This window comes from Borostomias antarcticus, assembly GCF_949987555.1.
Source record: "Borostomias antarcticus genome assembly, chromosome: 16".
In the NCBI taxonomy this organism is placed as follows: domain Eukaryota; kingdom Metazoa; phylum Chordata; class Actinopteri; order Stomiiformes; family Stomiidae; genus Borostomias; species Borostomias antarcticus.
In genome coordinates, this window is record NC_140249.1 from 11,026,649 (window position 1) to 11,047,529 (window position 20,881).

At 45.1% G+C, this 20,881-nt stretch overlaps 1 protein-coding gene across 1 annotated transcript in view; it reads right to left on the reverse strand.

The window, feature by feature from the left end:
• Positions 1-11,529: 11,529 nt before the first annotated feature.
• The window catches only part of tnika (TRAF2 and NCK interacting kinase a), a gene marked incomplete at its 5' end in the record, with an annotated part of 68,820 nt that continues 59,468 nt past the window's right edge, over positions 11,530-20,881 (reverse strand). The window contains 7 exons of the mRNA XM_084451184.1: positions 11,530-11,642; positions 12,907-13,046; positions 13,703-13,862; positions 14,270-14,419; positions 14,936-15,036; positions 19,765-19,899; positions 20,806-20,881. The exon at positions 20,806-20,881 is cut by the window's right edge and continues 68 nt beyond it. Coding sequence (XP_084307310.1) covers positions 11,559-11,642; positions 12,907-13,046; positions 13,703-13,862; positions 14,270-14,419; positions 14,936-15,036; positions 19,765-19,899; positions 20,806-20,881 — 846 coding nt within the window. The 3' untranslated portion in view covers positions 11,530-11,558. The remainder of the gene's footprint in view (positions 11,643-12,906; positions 13,047-13,702; positions 13,863-14,269; positions 14,420-14,935; positions 15,037-19,764; positions 19,900-20,805) is intronic.

The window sequence follows — 20,881 nt, forward strand, 5'->3', positions numbered from 1 at the left end:
TCACCAACCAGAGAGGTGTGGGTGGGCTGCGGAGTATGGGTATGGTACTGAGTAGGGCAGGGTGTGAAATGAGCCCCAGTAGCAGAGAGCCTGGACGAGGAGCTGATGCTAGTATCCTTGGACCTCTTGGATACAGGCTCGGCCAATAAAGCAAAGCTATTCCTCAGTTGGAGGGTGTCGTCGTCGGAGGGTTGGGAGGGGACCCTGGAGGTTTCCCTTTCTCGTTTCCTCCTAACAGTGGTCCAAGGGGTGGGGCTTGAATGCTTGGGTCTGGCACTGAGTCTGGGCCAGGATTTCTCACTCAGGAGGAAACTAAAATCCACATCCCCACCCCCGGATGCCGCCGACGGTGGAACAGTGGGAGGCTGGACGTCGACATCTGGATCGGGTTGCAGTGAGTCCAGGAGATCTTCGACTTGATGTATAGAGTGTAGAGTAGAGATCCTACCTTCCAACTCTGAGATTTTTTGGCTACGCTGGAGGCAACCCGAGCAGTTAGGGGCGGGAGGGTGTGGAGCCATCGCAAGACTCGTTAAAATAATTGCGGAATTAAAATAAGAGGATAAAACCGCCAATCTATTTGCTAAAAGCAGGGCTCAGCTGCTGGCTTGAGCAAAACAACGCTCAGCAAGCTGTAAGACCAACTAAAACCAGAGGACAACCAACCCAAACTACTTGCTAAAAGCAAGGTTCAGCTGCTGGCTTGTAAATCCCGCTCAGCAAACTGTGAAATGAACGAAAACCAGAGGACAACAACCTTAATCTACTTGCTAACGCAAGGCTCAGCTGCTGGCTTGTAAATCCCGCTCAGCAAACTGTGAAATGAACGAAAACCAGAGGACAACAACCTTAATCTACTTGCTAACGCAAGGCTCAGCTGCTGGCTTGTAAATCCCGCTCAGCAAACTGTGGAACGAACGAAAACCAGAGGACAACAACCTTAGTCTACTTGCTAACGCAAGGCTCAGCTGCTGGCTTGTAAATCCCGCTCAGCAAACTGAAGAACAAACGAAAACCAAGACAACAGACCTCGAGATCCAGACGTCGGACTCTCAGGTACCACCAATATTAATGTGCGATTTTGAGAACGGAGGTATGGTATGCAGGTGGATAAAACTGGAAAAAAGCAATGAACCTGCGATGCTAGCGGGGAGAGGGAGTGCTATTTACGTAGTAATGCTAACGGGGAGGTAGGGCTATTTACTTAGCCGTGCTAGCAGGGGGAGTGGGGGCTACTTAGCTAGTAGTGCTGGTAATACTCACGCGATCTACTGGGAGCAAGGCACGGCCTCCGGTGTGTTGGGTTGGTACTGGAAAGGCAGGGGACGGCTGTCCCCTGTTGGCTAATAGGCTATCCCAGTCAGGAGCTGGTTAGGGTTGGCTAGCTGCGGCTAGCTGCGGCAGCATAGCTGTTTGATCTAGACTTGGGGCTCGATGTCAGATCCAAAAAGAAATCGAATTATTGTGTACCGCCAATGTTAGTGCGCAGTTTTAAACGCGGAGATATGGTATACAAGTGAGGAAAACTGTATAAAACAATACACTTTGGGAGAGCTGGCGAGCGCAGCAAACTTAGACTACTTCCGCGTGCATGCGTCTGTCACTACCAATGTGCTCATAGTAGCATAGTTGGGATGGACAGTAGCTAGCACATAGGTTTGACATAGTTGACACGTTCATCATCAAATCAAACTTTATTTGTATAGCGCATTTCATACCCAGAGGCAACACAATGCGCTTTACAGAGAACAAGGGAGGTGGGCATACGACCCACTCTACATATTCCAGAGGGAAGCAAAAAAACAGTATCACCCGGGGACCAGATAAGTGAGCTGTAAAAATTCTTCCCTGACCCCTCTCAACAAGGCGATCGAGCAAGCTCCAGGAGTATGTTTGTCTACCGGCTAAGAACATTTATAAAGCAAGCTGTTCATGTTGCTGGTCTTTGCCTTCAGTCTAGCCCTAACAGCCTGACTGATAGAGGGCTGAAGAGGTAGTATGTACTCCTGTCAGACTTTCACATACAGTATGCACAGGAACTCTGAAGCTGTTTTACAGTGCACAGGAACTCTGAAGCTGTTTTACAGTGACCATTAAGTAGCCTACCTCTCTCAGATGGTGGAACAGAAAAGTGTGTGCGCGCGCACGCACACACACACTATGGGGTGTGATTAGTGCCAGCACACCATACTGAAACACTTGACTTGCGCCTACTTAAGACGCGATGACATCAAACGTCTAAACGCACGTGTATAATTTCCATTGACAAACAATGGAGAGACAGACGTCTCATAGCTGTAACGTACCTGTAACGCAGACGCTGTGCACATGTTGTTTACACGTATTGCGCATCGTGTGCGTGACGGCAACACTACAGGTTAGATGCGCCTCACATATGCGACACCAACACTACACATGACAGTTTGGTAAAATCATAGATGTACGTACGTACGTACGTCTTGTAATGTGTGCAGAAATTGCATTGCGTGTCAAACGTGCCAGTGCCTTGCTAGCGCAGCAGACGTGTTAGCGGCCGCACGTGTAAGGTCAGTTGCCTTTAAATCATAGCTGGTTCTAATCTCGTCCCTGCCAATTGGTAATGCATTCTCAATAAATGGAATTCGCACATGTTAAGCAACTTGTTTTTAATAAAGCCTAATATCTGAATGACTCTTTCTTCGCAATTTAAAACAAATGTTCAGATACACGTGTTTCTTGTCAATAGAGGGCGCTGCAGCACCGCGCTCTTATTTGAAAATGTAGCGATAGTGGAGATAAAACGACACATATCTAGGAAAGGTTATGCAAGGAGGGTCCTGGAATTTGATTGAGTGCAAATAAATATTCTTAATTTTTATTCAATATGGACAAATGAGCCCCGCTCGCAGCTTCTAGTGCCCGCTGACTTAACACGAGCGTGAAAACGTTACATCCCTACTAACACAGTACGTAAAACTGACGGGACACATTGGTGTAATTGTGGTAACTTTGCGACGTCACCAGCAGCGGACCTAGCTGACACCTAGCTGACACTTGCCTTTTCAGTCGCAAAATAACCAAAATAGCCGTCCTCAAGTACACTGTAAGGGAACGTAGCCGCCACTGCTGCTTAAATCCGTAACTACGATGTAATTAAATAACGTGACAATGTGGTTACATCACAGTCCCAATCTGACTTTATTGGAAATGTGTCACAGTGGGTCAGAACATTTGTAAATTACTTAGGTTTTAAAATAAATTTTGAAGTCATACAGTTACAGAATTGTAATAATGAGGAGAAATCCTGCATGTCTGTTTTGTGTGTAATTTCTCATTTACAGTTAATATTAACACTAAAGATTTGCAGTCTAGGCCTAATAAAAAGAATGATAAAAAATATGCCTATGAATAAAGTCCTAATTTTGCAACCTAAATGTGAGCAATGAACGCTGAGCATTGAACGTAGAATGCAAGGCATTGGGCTACTTTCTTGGTGACACAATTGAAGAACTAGACAAACAAGTTACACACTCTGTGCCAGTAGGTGGCTGTATGCACATTAAAGTTGTTTGCGATCCGCCACTAAACCCAGCGAAGGAGAAGAAGAACGAGAACGGTAAACTTCCGCCCCGTTTGAAACAGAAGGAGAAAGACCAACACGCTTTGTCTCCGCGACAACACAGATCCTGTAAGTATCTCAATTTCAATGTATACATTAGTATGTATACATACATACTATGTATTTTGGTATCGTCCCAGATAAAACACCAACGTTATGTGCAAGCTACCCTATTGTAATGATTATCTATATGCAGATGCTCTCTTTCCAATGTTGGCTAACTAGCTAGCCAGCTAACGTGATTAGCCTTTTTCGGGCAATGGTGGAGTCTTCTGGAGTCTAGCAGGCTCGCGCGAGCTCCTGCACGTTCGTACTGTTTCATCGCTTGGAATAAAATGCGATAATTAGCTTACTCATTGATTTCGCATTAACCCACGACACCGTTAGTATGTGTTTGTTTTTAGGCATTCATTTTTCCGAAGTTAACGTTAACAGAATACTAGAAGCCCCAACAACGGAGCTAGGCTAGCTAGCAGGATTTGTTATAGCAGCCATCTTGGCTCATTTTGTTACAGCAGCCATCTTGGTGGATTTCATGTTACTCTTAACTGTTGAAATGGTTGCTCATTCTGTCAAACGGGTAAAGAATTGTGTACTACGTTTTCACTCACATACAAATCCAAATTTTGCATAATAGGTACTCATGATGTGGACTACTAATAGAGGCGCTAAGACGGGGACAGGCGTGGCCAGGGGCAGTCCTGGGACAGCACCACAGGCTCTGTGAGTCTTGTTCAGTTGAATGCCCTCATGAGTATTAACAGAAGAGCACCATATACATATGCACACATACACTCTAACATGTCGCTCTCTCCTCAGCTCAGCCCAATGGTCTCTGATGGTTCTGTCTGGCCAGCCCTTAGGTGGAGAAACACCTGATCATCAATAAAGGCACACGTAAGTACAAATGCACATACGTTTCCATAGACGGGATAAACAAAAGGGAATATTGATATTGAGTTAATGTTAGCGGTAGACATGTGAGATTCATAAGACGCATCACTGACGCCAGTGACGCCACAATATCAGGGAAATTGAGCAATTGCTTCCCTGTAGTGCAAACTTGCAAGATTCGCTCAGTTATTAACCCTTCTTGCCTTTTTTGTTGTTGGTTTTCTCTCTCCTCCTTCCTCTCTGTGCAGTTCTCCTGTGTGCTGAGCCGCTATCCCATGTATTGCCACTGCTGACAGGGTAGAGCTCAGCCCCATGCAGAAGTGAGTGATGAGGAGAGGGAAGATCATTTTCCCGTTTTTTTCCCCTCCAGTTTTAGGAACTGTCTCAAGAATGTGTTCCCCACTTTTATGCCTTTAAATCAGGGTTGGAGTATTCCAGGTGTGTGGCCATGGCCATGAACACCAGTAGAGGAGGGAACCAAGTGTCTCATTCTCTCTCCACAGTTGTGTGGTTGTAACCCCCCACTAGCTACATATTCATTCAATCTTTATTTAACCTCGTGAATCAATTGAGAGTAAGCTCTCATTTACAATGACGTATAATCACTCTATATTTGAACTTGTACTACAGGTGAGATAATCCTTTTTAATGGTCTCTCTCATTCGCTCTCCTAGCTGTGATGTTAGAGTTGTGCAAGACTTGGGTGTTCTCCTGCTCTGAGTGCCCATTCTCCTATACCTCCCAGATCTACCTCCACAAGCACATCAAGAGGAGCCATGACAACCTCTGTCTGCTGAGGAACACACAGAGCATTATGAAGTAGCCAGTGCCTTGGCGAAGGTGTTTGAGCAGCAGTCATCAATGGATTAACTCCCAAGACACAAGGAAGAGACAGCGCAACACACGCTATGACTCCAGTGACGAAGGTAATATAATAAAGTGCATTCAACAGTCCCAAAAGAGTACTACTTGAGTTGACTAATCTGAGCTAATTTACCTCTACTATATGTTCCAGTGCCCAGGCAGCCGGTCGGCAGAACTCAGACCAGACCAGCTATGCCAGGTGCCAGAGCCGGAAGGCCTGCTCTGCCAGTTATCAATGCAGGTATCCATGCATGTTTGTGTTGGTGAAATGTCTATGCATATTTGCACACTTAGTTAACTCAGGACTTTCGGAAGACTCATGTACTCAGTTCACTAATTCACTCATCTCACATCTCACTACTCGGCAGTAGATGTTCGTCCCGGGTCCTTTGAGCCAAGGCGCTGTGAGCCCAGGCCCTTCAGCCCTTCAGACGTCCAGGCACGAGCAGCATGCATCAGCGATTAGCACCCCGGCCAGACCAGGTCAGGGTCTGACATGTCTCATGTCGAGTTGATTCTTCCCCTTATGCCAGAATCACTACACCGCCAGCACCATAGTTTCCTGCTCATCCCTTTATCCTCTGGTTTTCAGGTAGTTCTCTGATGCCATCGCCTGTGAGACCAACAGCTCCAGCAGTGTTGCCATCAAGCTCTGCAGATGCTGGTATGCTGAATTTTGTGAACTACTTCATGCTGCATGTAGGGATATACTTTGAGCTGAATATCCATTATGGGACCGTACAATTACTTATAGCCACATCTGTGTTTAATATCCAGACTTCCAGAGGATGATGTGTCAGCAGTTCTCCAGCGTCATGCAGAGTCTGAGGGAGATGGCACAGACAATGATGAGACTGGAGCAGAGGCTGGAGCAGAGACTGTCCGGCGAGTCTGCAGACAGCTATCGGGGAGCAGTACTGGATGACCTGCACCCTGCTAAAACGGAGGAGGAGCTGCTGGTCTTGGAGGAGCAGCTGAAGGACAAGGATCATCAAAGGAAGATGGTGAGTAACTTCAGGGCAGAACTTTGTTCCTTATTTTTGCAGGGAAGTGTTAAGGAAATGTAAAAGTAAATGATTGTCTTTATGTTTTGCAGACACGATATCTGAGCTTCATGCCATGTGCATTGAAACCATTCCCTTTTTGGTTAAAAGGTGCAGTTATGGCCTGTAAGCCAAGCAACACTGTGACGGAGGTGTCTGCCCAGCTGCAGGAGATGCTGAAACATGCCCCTGCTCGATTTAAAAAGGTATGTGATGTCAGGCAGTTAATTTTCTCGTATCCAGTGACATGGCACGCTTCCAATGAACGTATGCGACTTGCTTTTACAGCCATTTCATTATGTCCTTAGGCATCTGCTCCAGCCCAGCTGACCTCCCCAGCCCAGCCCCTGACCGCAGCTCCAGCCCTGACCACAGTGGAGTATTCAGATGAGGATGACCTCTTCTGCCCAGACCCTCGATTCAGATGTGGGTGACCCCCAGCCCGTCTCCCTAAACCTGCCTTTCCAGCCTGCAAGGATGGATGCCTTTTTTGTAAATAGTTTTTGTAAATTTTAACCTTTTTTTTTGTGGGATACAACGGTCTGTTCCCGGTCTGCCTGCCACAGAATGCGCACTGTTTCATTTTTGTTTTTAGAACTTTTGCAATTGTCAGATAATGGGTTGCTAGCCAGAGCTTGTACATGCTTTTTTTTGCTTTTCTGGCTATGCGTAATGTGACAGACCGTAAACCTCATCCTTGTAAATATGTATACTTTTAATTTGTAATGTACTTTGTGTAATAAAATGTTCTAAACTGTTAATGGTGTTCAGTCTTATATTGGTTTGTATCATAATGCTTGCTGCTATATCCCCATATAGCATTAATTCGTTTTTGTACTGGTAAATGCTAAATATAGCCAGTGGTACTGCAAATGCTAAATATAGCCAGTGGTCAGTAAGTGACCATTTTTGCACCGTGCGAAAAAGACGTGCAGACCAAGTCATATAAATACCTGTAAATCTAGTGTCAGCCAAGTGAGTTTATTACGGAAGTTCCTGCCCACGTTTTTTGCACGCGGCCGCACCGTATTTGCACCGTGCGAAAAAGACGTGCAGACCAAGTCATATAAATACCTGTAAAACTAGTGTCAGCCAAGTGAGTTTATAACGGAGGTTCCTGCCCACGTGATCACGTGCGTTCTTTGCACGCGGCCGCAACTTCTGAATGACGTGTCGTTCTTACGTAGCGTCTACTAAACGGCAGATCTCGCGTTTCCGTAAATGGCCGCGTAATTTCCGCACGCGGCGCAGACGAATCGTCACCTATAGCGGCCGTATGTAGAACGTTTGAGCAAACCTGCGTGTGTTAGTAGGGATGCATGTGCGCAAAAGTGGCACGGCACTTTTTACACGTCACCCTCTGAGAATGCGAGCGACTCGTAACGCGTGCTTATATGCACGCCTATTAATCAGCTCGCCAAAGTACCTTTATACACGCAATGCAGGCGACGAAAGCACTGAGTGTTTGTTACGCTGGCACGAATCACACCCCATACACACACACACACACACACACACAGACATATAACATGATAAAATATGTTATGTCCTCGCATGCTCTGCACTCTTGTGTATTTTCCTACTTTTACTTGCTTGATAATATATTTTTCTATCTTTTACAGCCTTCATCGTACCTGCAGATAAGAAGCAAATCCTCCCATCCCTGCCCCTCTGTAAAACCTTTTTCCCCTTGCAAACTAATTGTCTTTGTTTATGTGTGTTGTAATTGTAAAGGTGCAGTAGGTGGTTTGTGTAGGCGGTTTGTGATTTCCTGTTACAAAGATTTGAAAAATGCTACCAACAAAATCTCTGCCCCTCAAATGACACTCAGGCAGATAAGCCTAACTTGAAATGATTGGACTCACTTATTACAGCGCAGTGACAGAGCAATTTATTTATTGATTACTGTCGGGATGTATTGAGAATTGCAAGAAATTATTACAAAAGATGCTTCAGAGCCAAACCGCCTACTGCACCTTGAGAGAGTAATGAATTAGCAAACCTGTAACAATATAGAGCTACAAACGTTTCTTTTTGTACTTCTTATTTTAGTTCAGTATTATTACAGAATTGTGAAAGATCTAGACGTTTTTTTATTTTACAGTAGCTAAACCATAAATTAACAGAGAAATTCAATTTTTTTATTACGTGACAAAGTCCAGGTAATGAGCTGCCAGTAAGTTTTCTGGTTTTTGTAATAAATAATGGATATTGACCATTTTATTAACTTTAAATAAACTATTAAATAACAGATAATGTTTTTTCACTATAAATACAACCATGAAATTACAGAAAATATCCTGTTATTTCACTACAGATCCACCATTAAATAACAGATAATGTTCTTTTTTTCACTATAAATACACTATTATATGACAGATTGTCAGGTTATTTCACCATAAATACACTATTAAATGGCAGAAAATGTCTGGTTATTTCACTATAAATACACCATTAAAGCTACATGAGATATCTAGGCCCTTTGGCAGCCCTTCTGGTCGGGATAAAATCAGCACTGCGTTTTAAGAACCACACTTCCCACAATCCCCCGCTCACTCGCTGTAATGGGGAAAAAATAATAACAAACGCCCGTGGCGCAAACTGAATTGGAAGATTGGAGCTACTTTCTAGAAGGATGGCTTCAATGCAGGTAAATACCAGTCTAATTTATTTTATGTGCATATCATGGATGTATTAATAGAACAGGTGAATATTGAGTAGAATAGGTGCATGTAGACTTTGTTTCGCGGGGCGAAGTGTTTGTTGTCTTCCTGATATTGTGATACGCAAAACGTGTCACTTCTGTTTCCACCACAATATTTTCCGCCAGTGTACTAGCCAGTACACCGAAATTCTCAAATAATATATTCACAGGGTCTTATGCAGTCTCATGTCATGAAAATTATTTTTGGGGTCTTGCTAAGGCCAATTCATAAACTAATAGCAAAGGTGAATAATGAACCATACAAAAGTTATCTCATTGAGCTTTAAATAACAGAAAATGTCCTGTTTTTCACTATAAATACACCATTAAATAACTGTAAATGTTATTTTACTATAAATACACCATTAAATAACATAAAATGTTCTGTTATTTTCTGTGGACACACTGTTAATTAACAGTAAAATTCGTGACAAAGTTCTGCTAATGAGCTGCCAGTAGTTATTATACGGATTTATTTCTTACAGTGTAGGGTAAGGGTTAGTGACCCTACCAGTGAGTATAGGGTTAGGGTTAGAGTGACCCTGACAGTGAGTATAGGGTCAGGGTTAGAGTGACCCTGACAGTGAGTAAAGGGTTAGGGTTAGTGACCCTGACAGTGAGTATAGGGTTAGGGTTAGAGTGACCCAACAGTGAGTATAGGGTTAGGGTTAGAGTGACCCAACAGTGAGTATAGGGTTAGGGTTAGAGTTAAGGTAACCCTAACAGCGAGTAAATGAAGGAACAGAACTTGTACCATACAGTATACACCAGTAAAACTAGTGGGAAGTGTAGAAATATCAAAAACCAGAATCTGTAGTCAACTCAAACATTAGCGGTTCATGGTTGACAATTGTGAAATGATTGTATCTACTTTAAGAAAATAACTTGTTTAGGCAAATGAATGAAATCATTCACTCTATGATGGTAGTGGTTTTTGGGTTAGGGTTAAATATATTCTTCACTGACTGACTTAACCACAGTGGTCTTGTGTCTGCATTGCATTCTGGTAGTTGCAGTTCACCAGATGGATATTGTGAGATGATCATCTGAATGTATCAATGTTTACAACAAGACTGATTTGTTTGAGGTTCATCAAGTATTTTATAAAGTTCAAACCAATTAATGTTAACTTCACGTCATTAATGTGTTATATATAAACTATAAAGCCATAACTCAACACAAACGTTAATTAAAAGTAAACAATAATAATCAGTTGGCCTCATGTTCATTTTTGCTTACCTCATGCTAGGCACTGTACAAACAGTAAGGAGCCAAGTCAGAAAAAGAATCAAATCACATTTGAGAACACTGACTCATTCAATGATTCTTTACATAAAAAGACAATGTTTTTTTCCAAATGATTCTCTAATTTCTTTCACATTTGATTTGATTCAAATTTGATTCATGATGGAATCTTTTTTTTCTCCCTTCTTCTGGTTTTTCAGCAGGAAGTCATACACACAGACAGAGAGTCATACACACAGACAGGAAGTCCTGATTCAGATGTCCTGTCCACATCAGCAAGCTTCAGACCTTGAAATGACTCAAGATCCTGTTACGCAGAAAGATCTAAAGAAAACATGTCTAACAAACAGAACAACGCAGTCATGTTCATTTAATATTACAGTATATCTGATGCAGCACCTTCAGAATTTAAAGATTCATGAGTGAAAAGAGGGATGAGAGGAGGAGTGGAGGAGAGAGAGAGAGAGAGAGAGACAGAGAGAGAAAGAGAGGGGTGGGGGGGGGGTTGTGTGGTTCAGGTCTAGAGATAAGTGATTGTAAAGGGATGCAGGCGTTTGCATACAGTTTTACACCAAACTGGACAGCGGTCTATTCCAGTAGAACATCTCCTCTCTGGAGCATGTTGCACCAGACTGGACCCCGACTGTTACACACCACACCCAACTATTCATGTCATCCAGAGACCACTCAAGAGGAGGGGATGAGGGACATATGACAACCAGCCTCCCCAGGGGAAGGGGAAATAGAGAGAGAGAGAGAGAGAGAGAGAAAGAGAGAGAGAGAGAGAGAGAGAGAGAGAGAGAGAGGGAGAGAGAGGAGGGGGTTGGGGTTGTGTGGTCCAGGTCTAGTGGTTCTACAGTTCTGCTGTATGTTCTAAGGAGCTGAAGTGGGTCCGCCCCAGGCTCCTGTCATCCAGGTACCGCTAACGCTAACCATAGAGCTACCAGGGCCACCAGCCACAACCGTGGGGTTACCAGGGTCACCAGCCACAACTGTGGAGTTACCAGGGCCACCAGCCACATCCGTGGGGTTACCAGGGCCACCAGAGACGCTCTCCTTTAGGTCTTTAACGTCTTCCGTAGTATTTCAACAGTCTCTCCAGCGCACAGTTCAGCCCTCGGCGGATCCGATGGGTCAAGATGAGCCTCCGTCTCGGATGGAACACAGGGGCTGACCAATGGGGCCAACGGGGAGGCAGTGGGAGGGGCCTTCACCAGTTCATCATGGAGTTCCTGTTGAGGGTCATGAAGAAGACCTGGCTGCTTCCACCCGACCGAACCGACGCAAAGAACACCTGGAGAGATAGAGAGGGAGGATGAGACACACACACACACACACACACACACATAAATATACACACATACTGTCCATCTGAAGAGAGAGAGATGCTGCGTTCTTGTCTCTGATTTCCCAGTTCGTCATCAAAAATGTCACCTGAACATGGATTTCCGGCATGTTAACTCAGGGAAAATAATCTACCCTGACGTCACCTCCAAACTCAAAATCAAGATGGCTGCTCCACACCTCAACAATAAGTGAAGTCTGTAGTAAGACTTTACTAGCGCTTCTGTCTTATTTGTGTCTCGTTAAATCAGTCGTACAATGTCTATCAATGGACAATGTTACTACAGTGTTTGTTTGTGGAATGGTAATACTGCACTTATATAGCGCTTTTCCACCTTAGCGGCACTCAAAGCGCTTTACAATGGCCTCTCATTCACCCATAACACACCAATGGCGGTAGCTGCCATGCAAGGTGCTAACCTGCTAATTGGGAGCAATTTGGGGTTAGGTGTCTTGCTCAAGGACACTTCGACATGTGGACAGTCGGAGCTGGGATTCGAACCACTGACCCTTCGATCACTGAACGACCCGCTCTACCAACTGAGCTACAGCCGCCCCGTGGAAAGTAGCGCATAGTGCGTTGTTATCACCTGTTATTGCTAACAATGGCTAGCTTTGCTACAACTACAGGTATGTGTGTGCAGTACAACTACTGGCATGTGTGTGCATACTGTACTTGCCAACCTGGGGACCTCAGAAAGAGGAAGGATTTCAAAACTAAAGCAGGGAGTTTGGAAGTCCCCCCACCCCCCCAGACAAAAATAGAGTTACAGAGACTTTGTTTCCTGCATTCTGGAGACTTTTAAAGAATGAAAATCAGAATCAAAACAAAATAATAAGTACACTGCATTTGAGACACCTGGCTCGTAACATTACCTCCTTTTAAATTTCTAGTGCGTCATTACTGTATATGTATCACAGTGTTGATTGGTTGACTTGCCTGAGGATACACGACGACACAACGATTCACGGATATTCATAAGTAGCCGACTTAAAATGCGGCTTTAGATCAATTTCTCTCATGTCGTCAACGGTTAAATTCCCCCTTTTCATCTCTTCTGCTGTTTAATGGTCAGAATGACATTCCACCTTCTTTCACACCTCCTGGGAAAATTGGAAGGTTTGGCAAGTATGTGTGTGTGTGTCTGTGTGTGTGTCTGTGTGTGTGTGTGTGTGTGTGTGTGCATGCATGCATGTGTGTAATATGTGTGTACCTTGTCGTTTCTCTCACAGAGGAACTTGAGTCTCTGGGCTCTCTTGTGCATGAAGACCCCGTCCAGATGGCCAGTCTCTACGGAGCGTATCTCGATGGCCTTCTCCCCCCAGCCCATGATCTGGCTGGAGTGGATGTAGGCTGGGGACACACACAGAGGCCATCATGGTACTGTGGTACTGTACATACTTCTCACCCCAGCCCATGATCTGGCTGGAGTGGATGTAGGCTGGGGAGACACACAGAGGCCATCATGGTACTGTGGTACTGTACATATGACAAAATAAACCACTTTGAGCCTCCCCCTCGCCTATGACTGAGGCCGCAATGTAATACAGCTGGCAGCCAGTGGAGGGCAGTATTGGACCTGTTGTTCTGTACACACACACAAACTCAGCAGGGTAGCTGTCCTGTAGAAAGTGTGTCCTTGGTAGACACAGTCCAGATGAGATGAGCACTTCTGAGGCTGTCCTGACTCTATTTGTAGATTGCGTTCTGTGTTTACAAATTATAATATATATTTGTGAATCATAGTCTGTTCATTTACAATACTTTGGACATCGATTTACCCCAATAGAGACTCTGCATGTCGTCTCAAACACAGACCTGTCCTCAGAGGACCAGGAGATTAACTCACACACACACACACACACACAAACACACACGCGTGCGCACACACACACACATACTCACACACACTCTCTCTCTCTCTCTCTCTCTCTCACACACACACACACACACAGACACACACTCACAGACACACACACACACACATACTCACACACACCCCCCCTTACCAACAGAGGTGGGCATCTCGCCCCACTGCAGCACCACGTCCTTGGTGATGCGTCCGTAGGTGTTGACGTAGACACCCTCGTCCTCGTAGCACAGTAGCATCTCCATGCCCTCCGTCCTGGGCAGAACCACGATGGCGTGGGGCGTCACCTGACCCTGGATCTAACAGAGCACAGAACAGGGGGGGGTAGGATCTACCAGAGCACAGGACAGGGGGGTAGGATTTACCAGAGCACAGGACAGGGGGGTAGGATCTAACAGAGCACAGGACACAGGGGGGGTAGGATCTACCAGAGCACAGGACACAGGGGGCGTAGGATCTACCAGAGCACAGGACACAGGGGGGTAGGATCTACCAGAGCACAGGACAGGGGGGTAGGATCTACCAGAGCACAGGACACAGGGGGGTAGGATCTAACAGAGCACATGACAGGGGGGTAGGATCTACCAGAGCACAGGACACAGGGGGGTAGGATCTACCAGAGCACAGGACACAGGGGGGTAGGATCTACCAGAGCACAGGACACAGGGGGGTTAGGATGTGTCCTGATATGTCCATCAGGTCTTACATGGGAGGGGATGTAGATGTCGTAAGGGTTCCCAGAGTCCACGTCGATGACATGGAAGCCCACGCTAGAGCCGTAGATGACCTTTAACCTCTGACCCTCCTCCACTGTCAGGTCAACCAGCTGGGGCCGCTGCTGCAGGTCACTGAATGACTGAGAGAAGGAAAGAAAGGATGGAAAAAGGAGAGCGATGAAACACTCATTTATATGTGTGTGCGTACGTGTGTGTGTGTGTGTGTGCGTGTGTGTGTGTGTATGTGTGTGCGCCCCTCTCCCTGCCTCCGCTGTCTATAGTATTTTTTCTCATAGACAGATTGAACTCTAACGTGAATTTATGCTCTCAGTGACCAACTGACCAGCACACTGATGCTGAGCGCAGAGCTTTCAAATGCGCAGTTGATTCCTCAAGGAGGCAGGGTTACGGTCAGGGTCAGGGTTAGGGTCAGGGTGAGGGTTAGGGTTAGGCTATGAAATTAACAAAACAAAAGGACAAGAATCACTCTTTTTGGCACAGCGCGAGCCCGACTCAACCTCACCTACAGTAGCTGACGGGCTTTTTTGGGCCTCGTCGGGTTCAGGCTTTAATTCAGAACTTTAGTGTGTGTGCTAGTGTGCGTGCATGTGTGAGAGTACTCTATGTGTGTGTGTGTGTGTGTGTGTGTGTCTCACCTTGAAGGCCATGAACTTGTGGTAGGGTTTGGGCGCCCAGGCGTAGATCTCCACTGAGTTCTTCAGAGCGATCACCAGAAACTTGATCCTCTCATACTTCACTAAAACATTCAACAATAGTTATTCAGACACACACACACACACACACACGCACACTCCCACAAACCCTCACACACCCTCCCATTAGGGATGTGCACGGTTAACCGAGTACTCGAGTACCCGAGTAGGCGATCTGCTAGTCGGAAAATAAACACTACTCGGTAATCTAAAGGCTATACAATATGGCATGTTTGGCCGTGAAAGCGCACATTTCTGAGCGCCTGTGCCCTTTTTCAATTGTTACCAAAGAGGATAGAGCGTTGGCGGCTGCCTGGAGAAAAGCGCTGAATACGGAGTCTTTTTTCGAGCGCTCCGGCTTTTTGAAAACATTGCCATCTCAACTTTTCAGAAAGGCACTGCCAAAGTCACTGCGGCTCTTTCAGGCAACCAATGATCAGATATTATAGGGCATGACTCGTCAGCTGTCTGGGGATCCCGGGGGACCCCCCTGCCTGGCTATTAAACGGAATATCTGAAAGTGCACCAATCGTAAAAATAATAAATGCAGCCAGCTGTCAGGGGCAGTGATGACTGATTACTAGTTGACTACTGTCTAGCTAGCTAACTGGTTACGTTTTAAAAGCTATATTTGTTTTACTTGGACACAGTTCTTGGGTGCAAAGTTAAGTGGTCACGAAAACTAGCAATAATTAGACCATGGGCTTGCTACTGCTAGCTGTCCATGGTTCGGTTTTCCATACTGTTAAGCATTTTCGGATCAAACTACACCGTGGTTTTGCATAGTGTTAAAGGATTAACATGGTAATTCAATATAACACTTTACAGATATCTTTAGGCAACAACAAAACAAATGTGTTTAACTATTTCAGAATTCATCCATAAAAGTTCTTTTAAAATATGTTTTTATAGGTCTGAATCTGCCACTCAAAAAGTTCACTCACTCAAAACTGGGCGTGATTCATAACAACTGATTGACAGTTCTCTGAGCAAATGACCGACTGGAATCATTATGATTGACAGGCGTGTGCCCCGTTACCATAGCTACCACCGCTCCGAGCTAGACAACACAAGAGCTAGATCGCGCAACAGCCAGATAAATAGCCAGCTAACCAGGGGCATTTACAAAGTCCTAAATATTATATTAACACCCAAACATTATAAAGATACACGCTACCTAACAGGCCGTATCCTCGAATTTGCATTAGGCCTATTTGGGAAAAGTACGATAAAGGTATAACGACGGCACGTCTCCCCCGCGACAGAGGAAAAGCACCCTGCAGCCGGCCACGCAAGCTTGGAGGCTTGGGCTATTAGACCGCATCCGCATTGTTCACCAGTCTAACGTTATTTATCTTAGTAGGTGTCCAACAAAGCCAGTTGAACACTGAAACGTTACTGTTCTGGGTTCAACATCTGTCAGTTGTGGTGATGTAAGGAATCGAGCGGAATACCACTGCAATAACTGATTATTGGTCAGATCAATTAAATCATTATAGCTCTTTTCACATACAAAGGCAACACAATACATTTTGCAGAAAGGGGCAGGGGATGTAGCCTACATATAGGCTAGCCTACTGATCCTACTAATATGTGGCAGACTGCATGAGTAGCGCAGCGATTCAACATAATCGATGAGTTTGGAGACAGAGGGCCCTGAGCGCAGCGGTCAAGGGGTATAGCCTACTCCGGAGTCTGGAGACTAACAGGTCATGCAGTCAATAGATCTCGTTTTGAATGTTATTGTAATGCCCTCTGGTTATAATAGAATATCGCTACTGGAGCTGTTTAATCCCAAAATGCGCAATGCTTCCTGAAGTTGGGTCGGATCGAGGTGCTGGGATGATCAACATTATGTGGAGCAGATGCCACAGTGATGATAGGCTTACACAACTTTCAGAATGTTTTGCAGAATTACAATTATTTGGAGTTGTAAATTATGAAAGGAACATCATAACTTGACTTAATATCTTCACCTCCACCCACCCTGAAATGTAGTCATAATTTTAGCACAATAGCTTCTATATGCACATCACAACGCTGCAATACAAGACCTTAGGACAAACGATTCAGTACACAGCAGGTGTGTTTGATCAAGTTAAGATCTCAATGTGAGAATAAATAAATGACAAAAACCCGCACGGGTTGGACTACGTCTTTATTTTCCGAGGTAATTGTTGCGCATACAACATGACATTAAATTAAGACATAGGCTACTTTCTCATAAAACGGGGGTGTTGTAACATATTTATAATATCATTAGGTGACATTGGCTGCAACCTGTCCTCCAGGACCTGCACACCTCCAGAGCCCTGAAGCGCGGGACCTGGACCTCCCGAGTCCCAACCTGTCCTCCAGGACCTGCACACCTCCAGAGCCCTGAAGCGCGGGACCTGGACCTCCCGAGTCCCAACCTGTCCTCCAGGACCTGCACACCTCCAGAGCCCTGAAGAGACCTGGACCTCCCGAGTCCCAACCTGTCCTCCAGGACCTGCACACCTCCAGAGCCCTGAAGAGACCTGGACCTCCCGAGTCCCAACCTGTCCTCCAGGACCTGCACACCTCCAGAGCCCTGAAGAGACCTGGACCTCCCGAGTCCCAGTATTGGAAATGTAGTGATCGGGCTACAAGAAAAGGGGGCAAATTATAAAAGCGATTAGTAATAGCATCGTTATTTTGCATATGCAAAACAGCATAAATTACAACAATAGGCTATTTATCAGTAAGTCTACATTATATCGAATTAAGTTTGAGCGAGAGATAATCGGGAGATTCTTGTGGAGACAAACTGACTTATATCCAACTTTGACTTCGTAACGTTGCCTATTGTATTGGCCTATACAACAAAGCACGCTCACAACAGTTATGGTAGGCTATCGCTTCGGAAACCTTACAGCACAGTTTGCACCTGGTGCAAGTAGATTTTATGCCAGGGAAGAGTACAGTATGATGCGCTGTGTTTCTGCCATTGCACTGGAGGGCTAACGTTACCAAAAGCAAATGCATTGAGAGCTAACGTTAGCATGCTAGGATAATTAACACAGCTAGCTGACATTCCAAACATTAGGCTAGCTAACGTCCACATGCTGGATAAAGACAAATAGCTAGCTGGATCAGACAGCTTTTTAAAAACTGTTGCCAATTACAGCTAACGTTATGGTTCGTTTATCTAACATTAGCTAGGTTGGCTACTCAGACACGGAGATCATGGTGAAAACTTCCCAATATGTATGACAACCACAAATACAATTAGGCCTATAAAACGTACAAATTATATAAAATTAAGAGACTGCAACTATTCAATTATTCTCAAGATGAGAAAGGGTTCAGAGCTGCCTTACCATGTTGGATAGATGGTGAAAAGGCGCAGACAGCAGGTGCGGGAGCCAGACAGATTTCTGTTGGAGGCGGTGCAGGGGAGTGGAGGCGGGATTTTCAAACTTTAGGGTGACGTCAACAAAGGGAAAAACGTCACGAATTCTGAGTATTTTTACCCCGAGTCAAATTGGACTGAAAATGTTATGCTTCCAGTTTCTCAAAAACGACAAAACTGATATATTTAATGTTTTTATTGTGTTTCTTCAATGTCCTATTGTGCAAATAGCACGTTCAAACTCAAAAAAAGTGAAAATTACCATGTTAATCCTTTAAAGCATTTTATGGATCGAGCCTCGGACTTTCACAGCGAGTAGCCTATGAGAGAACTAGTGAGTATAGCCTTAAGCCTATATATATGCCACTTCATTTGTTTTGTTTTGACAATTAAACTCTGGTACCTGGTCTCTGATTTTGCCAGGTCTCTGGTTTTGTTTATCTGCATACTGTGCATAGTAGGCAGTGGTGTGAGCGGACTTTGTACTCTGGCTCCACGCAGCACTCCAATCATTTTGCGGTAGGCTAATCATGTAATGAGCCCTGAGGTGGTGCTGAAAAAGACAGCGAGTACCAGCACAGGTCCATGTGCGTATAGCCTACTCCTATAGTTTTCCAGCCTGCTATAAATAAATATTGAATGAATAGGCCTATTGTTCAGTAAATCTATTTAGTTTTGCATGGACATTTCTCTAATGAAGGCTTGACGCCGAAACATCCATTATTGTCCAATAAATTGGAAATAGGCAGTGCCGCGGTTCTTCTGCTTTTTAGATAACGCTAAAGATTAATTCACTTGTTATCCGGCATTGGCAGTAAAGGCTTGGTTTAATACTTAATTTTGATTAGTAAATTAGAGGTCTGGTTGCATATTGTAGGCTTAGAGTTTTCAGTGTAGCCTAACGATAGGCTTATAGGCTATGAGCTGGGCAGTGCATCCACATTAAAAGGCTGTGTTTTTCGATTCCGATAGCTTCATGAAAACCTGTGGGTTATTCAATCTGATGATAAGTAATGCATCCAACCACACATCGGCTTTTAAATATGTTTATTTGCAAGGGCATGGACGAGACATGAAAGTACCGCTACGGGCGGAAAAAAACGTATTCCCCTCCGAGGGGGCTGGGGTTAAATGCGCTTTTTTGAGTAATCTTATTTTTGAGTAGTCCTAATCAGTTACTCGAGTAGGATCAGGTTAGGTTACTCGGTTTTAAAATTAGTCGAAATTCCCATCCCTAATACACATACCCACACACAAACAAACACTCCCCTCCACACACTTCCACATCCTCCCACACACCCTCACACACACACAAACACAAACTTCCACATTCTCACACACATGCACACGCACACAGATTTCCACATTCTCACACACGTGCACGCCCGCTGTGCCGTACCAACTTTGTAGTGCACGCATCCCTCCAGCTCCCCCACGGTGACCCAGCCCTGCTTCTTCTCCACCTCCGGGTCGTTGTGAAGGATCCTGTTCCTCAGCCACGACAGGTAGTACACTCTCAACTTGTTCTTCTTCCCTGAGAGAGAGAGAGAGAGAGACAGGTAGTACACTCTCAACTTGTTCTTCTTCCCTGAGAGAGAGAGAGAGAGACAGGTAGTACACTCTCAACTTGTTCTTCTTCCCTGAGAGAGAGAGAGAGAGAGAGACAGGTAGTACACTCTCAACTTGTTCTTCTTCCCTGAGAGAGAGAGAGAGAGACAGGTAGTACACTCTCAGCTTGTTCTTCTTCCCTGAGAGAGAGAGAGAGAGAGAATCCAAATATTTTTTCTTTTTTCTGCCGGTGTCCAAGGGGCCCCAAACCAATATCCTGCTCAGGGCCTCCAGATGAACAGGGCCGGCCCTGAGTAGAACCCCAATATGACAAACACGCAGAAGAACAGATGCTCTTCAGTCCTGTCCCTGACCAGGACCCGGGGAGCTTGGATGAGACAGATGCGTCGAAGCTCAAATGCACAAGTGTTGGTTGTGTGTTATGTGTTGCCGCTCACTTCCGTGTGTTGGTGTGTAATTGCCGTGCGGCCAGTAACACGATCTTCAATGTCCTGTGTAAACATTTTTTTAATCAGCTGATTAAAGATGATTAAAGATGAAAGAGATCCCTTGTGTCCAAACTTAGTAACTGTTCTGGAGCTGCATTAAGGTTGTGTTTGGGTTACGGTCAGGTTGGGTAAAGGTTGTGTTTGGGTTACGGTCAGGTTGGGTAAAGGTTGTGTTTGGGTTACGGTCAGGTTGGGTAACGGTTGTGTTTGGGTTACGGTCAGGTTGGGTAACGGTTGTGTTTGGGTTACGGTCAGGTTGGGTAACGGTTGTGTTTGGGTTACGGTCAGGTTGGGTAAAGGTTGTGTTTGGGTTACGGTCAGGTTGGGTAACGGTTGTGTTTGGGTTACGGTCAGGTTGGGTAAAGGTTGACTCTGGGACCCACCGGAGATGGTGACCAGGACGTTGAGTCCCTCCAGAACGTCCATCTGGAGGAAGCGTCGTCGGGTGATCAGGTTGTA